Here is a 10,778-nt window from a genome sequence, read left to right as displayed (position 1 = left end):
AAGAACCTGTCCGGGCAGAGCAAGCTTCCTGCTTGCCTCTTTCGACGGACAGCAGGCAAATTAATCTCATTTTGGGATACAGGGAGTTCTTGCCTTCATCATGTTGACAGCATTCAAGTGAGTGACAATGGACTCAGGTCTGCTGCCAGTAATTGGTGTAGGCAAAGCACGTGACTCACAGAGGGGCGCGCGTCTCTAGCGGGCTCCTTCTTTTTCATCTCAAACATAATCAACCTCTCAGTAATTGCAGAAACAATGCCCGGGCATCTCCTTGACATGCCAAATAAAATCCTCCTCCATGTCTTCCATCAAATGCCCACTATCGGCGACGCCTGCCGTCTCGCAGCCTCCTGTCATCGAATGCACCAACTCTTCGCTGGGCAGAAGCACAGCAGAATCAACATCCTGAGATCAGCAGCGAACGTGCCTTGGAAGCCTGATTGTCGTCTTGAAGATGCTTTTTCAGGTCAAACCTATACCGCTTTATTTTATTCTGGTTGCTAAGTGATGTGAGTTCTTGTCAGACAGCCACCATCTAGCTGGTGGCTTCGAAGCAGCAAATCATCCTACACGCTTATTGACCTTGACTACAGCCTCGTCGCATGAGAACGGCTCACCAGCAGTACGCTCGACCTTACAATGATTCAAGGTACCTTCCCAAGCCTTGCGTTTCCCGCGGTACTAGAGCAATTCCTTTTGCAGTTCGACGAGATGGATCATCGCTGGGTCAGATGCTGGGAGCGTCCCACCGCGATGCTCCTCGCCAGTGCGGCCAAGCTTCAAAGAGATATCCTGCAAGCTCTGGATCAATCCACTGTCACCGACTTGTCTGACCAGACTACTGTGGTTGCCCTGACCCTTCAATGCCTCATCCTCGCCAGTGAGTTCTTTGAGATTACCTGCAGTGTCCCTCTTCAACCAACGATCAAGTTGCCTATGGATGGCCCTCTTACAATAATCTATGAGGCTGCACTAGAGTACGACACTGTCATGCCTGCGTTGAGAGTACGAAAACAGGAAAAGCGGCCAGAGCCGTTCCCCATTTGCAGTCCTCGAATCAAGGAGAAGCTAGACTGTTCCAATCATGACAGTCTCCAGCACATGCTGGCCCACCTGGCTTGACTTTCCTTTAGAATACTGGACTCAAAAGATCCGCAGCACTGGCCGACTGTCTTGCGTGTTCTTCTAATCCTTCATTGCACCCGCGACTTCCTGGACTCCAACTACGAGCTGTTGTTGCCACTAGCGAAGGTAGCCGACTCGCTGAACCCACTGCTTAGTAATCTTGCCCGTTACTACTATGTCGGTACAGAAGGTGGTATCCTCATGAGTCATCGCTGGGATGAACAGACGTATGCGAAACAGATCGGTCATTGGCCGGTGGCTTTGGAAGCCGCCCGCAAGATCCGTGAGATGTGGGTTCAAGATAGCAGTAAGTTATACCATTGCGGAGGTTAATTTCGACTCTAATGTTGCGGCTAGATAACTTGGAGCTCAAAGAATGGGATTACTATCCAAATCATACAGGTTTAGATGGTTTTCTGGAAAAGGTCGAGTATTTCGCCAGGGGGTTTACTGACTAGAAAACTAGCTCGTTCCAGCTTCCTGCGGAAGGACTGTTCATCGAGTGGAAGCCTTGGAACTAGTCTTCTAAACGGAAACTGCTCAAGTCTCCGACTTGTCCTATGCATCAACTCAGTGGAGGAAGTGAGAGCGCTCCTGGACCGGAAATGTCACGTGCCCTGCCTGGGTTAAGAGGCGCCTGCAACACAACACAACCATCACCATCACCATCACCACCTTCACCCTCACCCACCCCGAGACCAGCAAGATGGCCACACACGAGCTATCTTTGCTGCTGCCGCAGAACTTCAGCTTGGAATCCTCGAGGCCTCGGACTTGGTCAAGCACCCCATTACCGACTTGTCTGATGACCGGACGCTCTTGGCCCTGGTTTTGCACTAGGTTACCGTGTTCAATGCCTTGTGTCTGTACTGCTCGCTGAGTTGCAGTTTAGGCGGAACCGCTATTCGTTATTATCCCAGCGAGAACAGACGCAATCGCTTGCCTGTGACAATCATGCAACCGGGTTCCGATCTTGGGTACAATGAGAATGAAGTTCGTCCTTTGATTACGGTGCAACAACATGAGTACCCAATGTTGAGAACCTCGAGTAGACCAACGAGATCATCGAGACGGGCAAATCCACGCACCCTCTCCCCAAGAAGCAGGTGCCACTCGGCTGCCACGATGATTCCGATTACGGCCTGTCTCTTCGCTACATCATCGACATATTCCTGCGCCTAGCAGACAACGGCGACCCAAAGCACTAGCCAACACTCTTATACGCGCTGGTGATCGTGCACTTCTTCCCCAACGAACACTTCGCCGAGGAGCGCGAGTGGCTCCGCCACATCCCGTTCCGCAAAACCGGCGAAATCTGGCAGAGTCTTTCGCAGTACTACGGTTCCAGCGTCTGCAGGGCCGGCGAGTCCCCGCTTTTCCAGCACTGGGATGAGCACGAGTATAGAGAGGATGTTTGGACAGGTCCGTTTGCTGACCTTGCTGTTGAGCATTCACGCTGCCAGCATGGTTTTTGGCGTCTGGTCGTGGTAGAGGTATGTTTCGTTGACGTCTTCTTGTTCTCATTTGGTGCGATTGCTGAGCTAACGCCGTTTGCGATAGACAATGACGAGGGAGAACTTGCGGCCATAGATAGGCAGGAGTTGGCGTCTTTCCAGAGGGTCTAGTCTTTGGCGTGGGATGAGCCGGCTGAGGTTGATGACGATGCGTACTATTCGGATTCGGATTCAGATTCGGAGTATTGAGGGGAGGGTTCGCTGTCTTGTCTTTTCTTTGCAATGTTTTTATTTTCTTGTGTTTTCTATCTCTTACCTCGATTACTTGCAGGTGCCTGGCTCTCATTGCCTATTGCGTTAGTTTTCATGTTATGCCTCTATCAGTGAGAGCAAGAGCACCCTTAACAGTACACCTTGCAATGCTTGTTTGTTTGATTGGTCCAGTTAGTTGTTAATCGTTTTTCATCCAACATGCCTATGTTATCTACCACTCCCGTCGTATTTCCACTATTCGTTATCCATGGTACCCTCTGCTTAGGTTGTGTTGCAAGTACGCTTCCCCGAGACCTATCCCCAACCCAAGAGTATGAAGGATGATAAGCGCATTCCCGTCTAGCTCAGGATCCAGGAGCGCGCATTTCCCCTTCCCAAATTCGAATCTGCTTTTAGAACTGCGATGGGTTGGCATGAGACAAGGCACTATAGCACCTAACGTAGGTAATATGCCATTAATTCACCATCCATTCGCACCGCTCCCTCAGATGCAGGGTTGGGTCCTGGTTCTATGATAGCCTACTCTACCTACCTAGGTAGGTTATCCGATAACTTCCGATGTCATCGCCCGCGCCGTGCTTTAAGGCTCCCTGCCTACGGCCATGGGCAACCTGAGGTGCTCAAGACTCGACTCGACTCGACTCCAACTCCGACGGGAACGAAGCTCGGAGAAGAAATGGAATTTATCCAGGGGGGTTGGTAACGTAGTTTTAGTTTTCACTTGGCAAAGTACTAGTAGCTTCAAGGGTATCTAAGTACCTGAACCATAGTGCTGATATTCCAGGGATAGGGAGAAATACAGGAATTTCGGCACCTGAGGCGCAGATACTTAGATAGGTATAAAGATAAGTAGCTTGATAAGCAAAACCCTGCCGTGGGTCTCAGAGGATACTGGGCTTCGCCCAAGAAGCACGCTTAAAGTGTCCGGATTCTTGTTTTAACACTATTGATTTTGACACATGTCTCCTTCAAGATAATCCTTATACCTTATACTCCCCACCCCTCGCAGAACTAAACTGCGAAACAGCCCTAACGACAACATCTCTCGGCACAACAGCCCCATATCTAGTTAACGCTCCATGTTAGCCATAGTCCAACCCCTATAGAACCCCAAGCCAAGTAAAAGCGATAACAAAAAGACAGAGACAAAGACAAAACATACCCATAGCACCTAACATTCTTAACCAACCCCTGCGCAAGGTCCATGATCGCGGCTTTGTCGGCTCCTACAAACGCCGGGCTCTGGCACAGATACGCCCATGCTTGAGTTGCAGTTAGCTCGTCGGCGGTTGTAAGGTGCGCGGATAGCTCGAGGAGCCTGTTGAGTGTCTTTTTGGAGACGTTGAGGAGGTCGTTTTCGTTTTCGTTGGTGTCGTTGTCATTGTTATTGTCATTGCCAATGCGAGGCGGCGATGATCGTGATGAGGAATCGCTATTCTCGTAGAGGCGGTAGACTGAGGCGGTTAGGGTTAGGGCGTGGCCGTGGCCGCCTTCGATTGCGTTTGTGCATGCGCTTGAGCTTGAGTTCGTGCTCGTGCTTGTGCTTTTGGTGTTGGCCGTGCTGGCGCCAGCGCCGGGGTATAGGGCGGAGCGGACGTGCTCTAGGCAGGGGGCTTCGAGGCTACAGTGGTGTTAGGGTACTGTTGATTCTCAGCGGTGCGGATAATAATCAGCCGGAATAAGTAAAAGAGAAGAGAAGAACCTGAGGATAAAGTTCATGCCCGTCACGACATCACACTGGCCATCCTGCCAACCGCGCTGAACCGACCCCGGACTCCCAATCAGACTGCCATTCCCGTTTCCGGTCAAGGCGTCATCGAGAACGAAGATTCGCTTATTGTTGTGTAGATCTTGATCAATGCCGACTGTCGCTGTCGGACCAAGCTCTGGCTCCCACTTTGGCGGCGAATGCACGTTCTCGTCCCGGCTACCGGTAGGAGAAGCTTGGGAAACGTCGAACACCGGCGTAGACGGGATGAGAATCCCATTCTGGTGCATGACCTGTCGCAGCCATTGGATCTCCGCAGTGAGCTTCTTTGTCTCCGTGGTTAGATTAGAGCGCGCGGTGCGCAGGTGCAGGACTTCATTCTCAAGCGACTTGATATAGCCTTCTTTTCGCTGGCGATAGGTTCTGCTTTTTATCAGCCACGAACTCTTCAAACTGGATGACCAAGGCAGGAAATAGCATACTGCTGCGCCCGCCGGATCTGCTCTCGGCGTCTTACGGTTGGGTCACTTGAGCTACTACCATCGTCTGCGACTGACCAGTTAGCCCCGGTTACCGGTGTGTAGAAGATAGACCGATGCAGGGCAACGGAACTCATACCCCTCGACGACCACTTGTGCGTGAAGGCCTTGAACCTGTCCATTATAAACTACTTTCTCAATATTCCGGAAGAGGTGTCACAAGAAAAGTTTTGTCGTCATAGCACCTCAGGTGAAGCGTGGGGAGGTAATACGAGCTGAGGTAAGCATTGGCCGGGGCTGGACGCATCAGCCTTACAGGCTCTAGCCTTGCATGGGCCTCGAGCCAATAGAACGAAAGACCGAGCTGTGCTACCCACCTGGACTTGTGAGAGGCTGCTGCGATTCGCGGTGGATACAAGATGACGGTAGGGCAGTCGATGCACCAGACCAAATGTTGTGGGAGTGACTTGGCAATGCACTTGGTATGAGACTCGGTTAGCAGTCACAGAGCATGCCGAGATAGAACGATATCATAAGGCTCTTGAAGTTATGTCCATCTCAGCCGCCGACTTGCTAAACCAAGGCCGGCATTGGGCTGCGCAGAAGGAAGCGGCTGATGATGAAGCAAATATCGCGAGGTAGAAGAACATTCGATGTTTCGAATTTTGAGATATCCCAGCCGGCCTTGGGGAGCCCGTCTGAAGGGGATAGATACAATCTCGAGCATGGGCGTTGGTTTGTCGGCCCTAGTCTTAATAACCCCAGGGACATCAGTTAGGGCTCGCTTTTCCGGGCTGGGCTGATTGACGCCGGCGATATGACTTACAGATGCTCACCACAATACTGACAGAAGATATGAATGTACGCCATGCCAGCTCTAAGATAGTCCAAGGCATCATAGTCCGCTAGCATCCAACGAACAACTCATTCAATTTCCAATCCGGGTCTGGGCTCGTCTCGATGCCTCCTCAAGGGTCACACCCACATCACGTGAGCAGCAGTGGGACAAAATTCAGCATCGATCACCTGGAACCGTCAATAATCTTTCCATAGCGAGTTAACCTGCGTTTAGTCGGCGCCAGCTTGCTGTGATAGGTCACTCACGAGGTACAGAAGACGCCGATGCCGAGGGCCATCGAGTCAAGCGCCCCCGGCTGCAAAACGACCTTGGAATTTCCGCTGCCGGTGCCGCTGAAATCTTCACAGATGAAGAAGAGGAGACTGGTACGTATATTGAAGCCGAACCTCGAGTCCCCTATGTAAATTTCATATCGGTTGCTCGTTAAGCGTATCCAAGTTGTTGCGTGCTCGGAATCCCAGGTGCTGACTGACAGCTTGGATGCTGGTAGAGCTCTCCAGCACTTCAGAGGAGACCGAATGCAGTGGCGACTCAGATTCGAATTCATCGGCTTCCTCGGATCTAGCTAGGACCAGCCAGTTAGTAAACGAAGATTTCTCGTACGAGAATCTGCCTGGACCACAAATTACTTCACCGGATCAATCTGCAAATCAGGGTTCGAATAGAACAAGGCCCAGCTCTAGAACCCTATCCGAGCAGGTATCAGGGGTTTCTGCCAAACTTGACAAAAGCCAGCTCAAAACGGTACCACAAGTCCTAGACCCTGCGCTCGACGTGTTAGCGGGCTGTTCGCCGCTCATGCGGCAACGGATCGCAGAACTCGAAGCTGAAATATCCAGCTTACGAGAATTGTCCACCAAAGCATCTTCCGTCGAGAATGATGAAGCCGAGGTCAAGAGACTTAGGACAGATAGACGGCAAGCTCGAGCCGAGGCAGCGCAGCTGAAGGAAGAGAACCGCTCGCTGAAGGAGCGAGTAACGGCTTTGCAGGATTGGAAGGACAAGTCTAGGGCACGGAGGAAGAACCTGCAAGCTGAGTCCAGAGATTTGCGGGGCCAATTGGAGGCGGCGAACAAGACGCCGGATGAGTGGAGGGAGAATATGTGGACGATGCTTGGTGGTTGAGTTGAGTGGCGGTTGTACCGTGTTGTATATTTTAATCGGACATTGAGATTCTGGTTTTAGGCACTGTGCCTACTTCTCAGTGGCGGAAAGAAATGTTCTTTAAGATTGCGGTGTTGTCCGGATGAGGGATGCAATCGAGAACCTTGGGTGGTGATCGTTTCGTGCAATTCTGACATCAAGATTCTCTTCCAGGGGTTCTCTGACGTAGTTTTTCAGCTAGGATGCGTACCCTTAAATCGCAATATAGCGTGATAGAAAATGGAAAGTCGACGGTAAGCTTCCGGACCTGAACTAGGTAATTCGCAAGACGCGTACTGTATGACATTTTTCAGTGCGTCGAAAGATCTTTGAGGTTTTCGGCATAGTCAATCAGAACTAAGCGAATGCTTTGATCGGATTTTCCAAGTGCCAGCACTGCAGGGTGATACATTGACCGTAGCGGGCGACGGCAGCTTAGTCAAGGTAAATCCTAAGAGTGAACCCCTTACTCTAAGCATTGGTTTTCACGCAATGAAGGTCCTCGGAAAGTGAGGCGGCATGAGCTATTCCAAAGGGCCATGTAGATTGTAGTTGAGAGAAGGGTTTTCGTTGCGCAAAGTCAGCAACTGGTCAAGTCAGTACGCGAATTGGACAGCCGTTGCGTTCAAAGAGTCGAAGCACGATCGTCAATGCTTCGTCTGCTTGTTTCCATCGAATCAGAGGTAGACTTCTACATATTCCACCGTGATGGTTCGAGGAGATACAACTCCTAGCGACTTCGACATCCAAATGAGACAACTGGTACGTTGACAAATGAATATAGGACGACTGGCTCGCTATAAGCAGAGGTGTTCGACAAAGACGCAAGAATGATTTTCAGAGTACCCCGTCCCATCCGGTCCTTAAGTTTTCCGATCACTCCGATGCTCAAGTCAATGAGTTAACTTCGCCCGGTTCAACAGGTTGCAGTTAAGAGGGTGCCGCGGGAAAGGCTGCGTGTCTAATCGACTAGGGGTGGGCAAAATGATGGACGGGAATCGGCATGCATAGGTAGACGGGAACCTGCAGGTGCATCGAGAAATTCGGCGTCTGTCGAACAAGACCTCTGAACTTTGCACGACGATTCCATCATCTCTGAATGCTGTATATCGGTCAGCAACCAAGCCATAAACAGCTTTGATGTCCATTAATCCTATTTTGCGCGGGCAACGCGAGGTTTGGAAGATTGATGAACTCTGCGTTTGTTGTTCGCAGGTCGCCTTGGCCATTTCCTGTACGGACATGAGGGGAGTAGAGTTCCATTTATGTCTTGTCTTCGATGGAGGTGAGCTTCGTGAGCGCAAATACCTAGGTAGAAAGATGCAAAAGTGTGTCCTTGCTGCCGGCGATTAACACAAATGGAGGACACGGTCCCCTGACCGCCGATGGCTGACAACATCACGGCTTGATGGGTCGACTTGACTCAGAGATTGTGTTCTGACGGACGCATATAATGTAAAAAATGGACTGGAGAGAACAACGGTAACAGAAATGCTAAATTGACCTAGACTGCAGATGTACAGGAAAAAATGGAAATAGGACGATGACCAAAACGCCTTTATTGCTGACCGACAGACCGACTCTCTAGCATCCCACCTTAAAACATCCAGCCCCGGGATATCGTCTTGATCACTGCTTATGGGTGCCGGCTAGGCTCAGTACAGGTGGATCACTGATTCGAGCCGTGCCGCCGCACCCATATCCGCAGCTGCTTAATTGGAATGCAACTTGCGTACCCGGTTAACGCCCTCATAGAGCGTGCGATCCACAGCCGCCGCAACCGTCAGCGTTCCACCGACAATCGCGCAAACGCCTGTCAAGAAGCCGGTAAACGTCTTTGGCCGTGCCTCGCGGTTGATGACCTTCATCGGCGAGATGTCGTAGTTGAAGAACACGCCGGGAATACCGCCGGCGGCGTGGATGCGCTCTTTGTGCGCTTCGTCGGAGGCGTCGCCGCCTCGTAGCGAGCGCTTGTGGGAGGTTACGCTGTATTGGTGCGTTTCGATGGAGCCTTGGGAGCCTGCGCTCAGGCCTTGAGCGCCCAGGGGTGTCGTTGTGTCTGCCGCGGCGTGGAGGGAGCTGGAGTACAATGGGTCCCAGCCGAGAGGAAGGTACGACGTGGAAACGACCTTGATGAAGTACATGAAGCTGTAGGCTGGCTCGGGGGCTTCCTGGGAAGTGCTGTCGAGCGGGTTGGTGTGGTGGTGGTCGGTCCATTGCCAGCGGTCGCTGAGCTCGTCAGGAAGCTGAGGACCGAAGCGCAAGCTGTGGATAATGTGGGACATGGTGTGCTGCTGGTCGGCGGGGAGACCGCGCTCCTCGTAGTTGGCGATGTCGTGGATGTGCATGTTGTTCGCGGAGAAGGATCGGCCGGGCGCAACGTGGAAGTTGCCGACAACCTTGTTGACGCGGATCACACCCTCCAGGCGGCATCCCTCGCGGCGCTGCGCGTCGATTCGCTCAGCGTAGTGCTCACGCTCGCATTGCTCGATGTTGGTGCCCTTGCCGAATCCCCATTGCTTCTGCGCGTAGGCTTCGCGGACCTCGTCGCAGGTGCTGCAGCATCCGGGCTTGACGGCGTTCGGGGGTGCAGGGGCGCCGCCACATTCACCGCAGTAGTCGGGGTCGAGGTGTTTGGCTTCTTCGGCGTGAAGTTGCAGAGCCTGGACATCAAGGACACGACCGCCTTCGGCAGCGGGCGCAAGGCGGACTTTGTTCACACCGTGTGCAACACCGACCTGCTGCTCGCCCGAAACATCCATAACATCCAGCGTCGTGAGTTCGCAGGGGAGGCGGGGGAATGTGATATTCAGGTGGATTTCCATCTTCTCTCCTCGGGACTTGTCGACGACCAGCTCCGGCATCACTGCCACCCGCCTGTAGTCCACCCATTCTCCCCACGTAAGCCATAATATGATAAGCAGCGAGGCGATTGTGATGATTCCTCCGGACGTCGTGCGGATGCGAGCTTCGTCGACTGTTTTGGCGAAGGCGTCGAGCCTCGTGAACCGTGATTTGGCCGGCATGGCTTATGGCTTCAATCGATCGACGATCATACGGGTACAGATGGAATAGTATCCTAGACCGGCTAGGCTGTAAGGAGCGTCTAGCAGTGGGATGGTATGTTAGCCTAGTTGCTTTCAAAAGTCCAGAAGCAGTGAAGTAGCGATTCGAAGATCTACAAAGGATCCTCGAGGGTAAGCCGAGGGTAAGCCGAGGGACTGCACCCACCTGATCTGAGCAGGCCGTAGACGCCAATGGGCCAATTGCGAGTATCCGGCAAATCTCCCTGGTCCTTGACTGCGTGAAGGTGTCCAGGATTTGTGCTGGATGATTTGGAGAGTTTGGCCAACGTCGTTCGCTGAGACTCGAGAGAAGACACGTAACGCGTAATCTATTTGTGTGCTTGGAGTTCCCGGCGCGTACTGGTAATACCCAGAGGACAGACTGCATTTCACCATTGGCTCTTGCACAGACCCACCTTCACTCTGCCCCGCCGTGCCTGAATTGCATCACGTGCATTGAGCCCCATCACGTGACGTACTTCTGCCTGCAGAAATGAATCAGGCGGACGTCACTTTTTTGCTTTGACTCCGCTGTCGTTCCTCGCGCCTCAGACAGGAGGTTGCTTTGTCTCGGTCGAAATATAGAACGTCAGCAAGTCTTTATTTATCACCTTCTTTCATCGACTTCGCTCCCTCACATGCCGAACGACTCTTCGAAACACTAAGGCGCTC

The 10,778-nt window shown here is 52.2% G+C and overlaps 4 protein-coding genes across 4 annotated transcripts; 2 read left to right on the top strand and 2 right to left on the bottom strand.

Moving 5' to 3' along the window:
* Positions 1-639: 639 nt before the first annotated feature.
* BDW74DRAFT_180829 (uncharacterized protein) lies at positions 640-1,583 on the top strand (the record flags this gene model as incomplete). Its single annotated transcript, XM_073729836.1, has 3 exons — positions 640-1,075; positions 1,151-1,432; positions 1,483-1,583. 3 exons carry the CDS (start codon positions 640-642, stop codon positions 1,581-1,583), a joined length of 819 nt encoding a protein of 272 aa, XP_073581054.1.
* Positions 1,584-3,648: 2,065 nt separating this feature from the next.
* Positions 3,649-5,253, bottom strand: BDW74DRAFT_158370 (bZIP transcription factor). The gene is made up of 5 exons (XM_073725305.1): positions 5,179-5,253; positions 5,043-5,106; positions 4,555-4,983; positions 4,015-4,473; positions 3,649-3,917 (listed from the first exon to the last, which is right to left on the bottom strand). Exons 1-5 carry the CDS (start codon positions 5,219-5,221, stop codon positions 3,833-3,835), a joined length of 1,080 nt encoding a protein of 359 aa, XP_073581053.1. The 5' UTR covers positions 5,222-5,253; the 3' UTR covers positions 3,649-3,832.
* A 335-nt stretch (positions 5,254-5,588) lies between these two features.
* On the top strand, positions 5,589-7,023 carry BDW74DRAFT_180826 (uncharacterized protein; the record flags this gene model as incomplete). Its single annotated transcript, XM_073729835.1, has 3 exons — positions 5,589-5,677; positions 6,112-6,263; positions 6,389-7,023. The coding sequence occupies 3 exons, from the start codon at positions 5,589-5,591 to the stop codon at positions 7,021-7,023; spliced, it is 876 nt and encodes a 291-aa protein (XP_073581052.1).
* A 1,573-nt stretch (positions 7,024-8,596) lies between these two features.
* Positions 8,597-10,390, bottom strand: BDW74DRAFT_62907 (retrograde cargo receptor ERV46). Its single transcript, XM_073733327.1, has 2 exons — positions 10,273-10,390; positions 8,597-10,147 (listed from the first exon to the last, which is right to left on the bottom strand). The coding sequence occupies exon 2, from the start codon at positions 10,065-10,067 to the stop codon at positions 8,754-8,756; it is 1,314 nt and encodes a 437-aa protein (XP_073581051.1). The 5' UTR covers positions 10,068-10,147; positions 10,273-10,390; the 3' UTR covers positions 8,597-8,753.
* Between the last annotated feature and the right edge of the window lie 388 nt (positions 10,391-10,778).

The sequence above is a fragment of the Aspergillus multicolor genome (genome assembly GCF_047715735.1).
Source record: "Aspergillus multicolor strain CBS 133.54 unplaced genomic scaffold BDW74scaffold_24, whole genome shotgun sequence".
Lineage (NCBI taxonomy): Eukaryota > Fungi > Ascomycota > Eurotiomycetes > Eurotiales > Aspergillaceae > Aspergillus > Aspergillus multicolor.
This window is presented reverse-complemented; position numbering and strand designations above follow the sequence as displayed.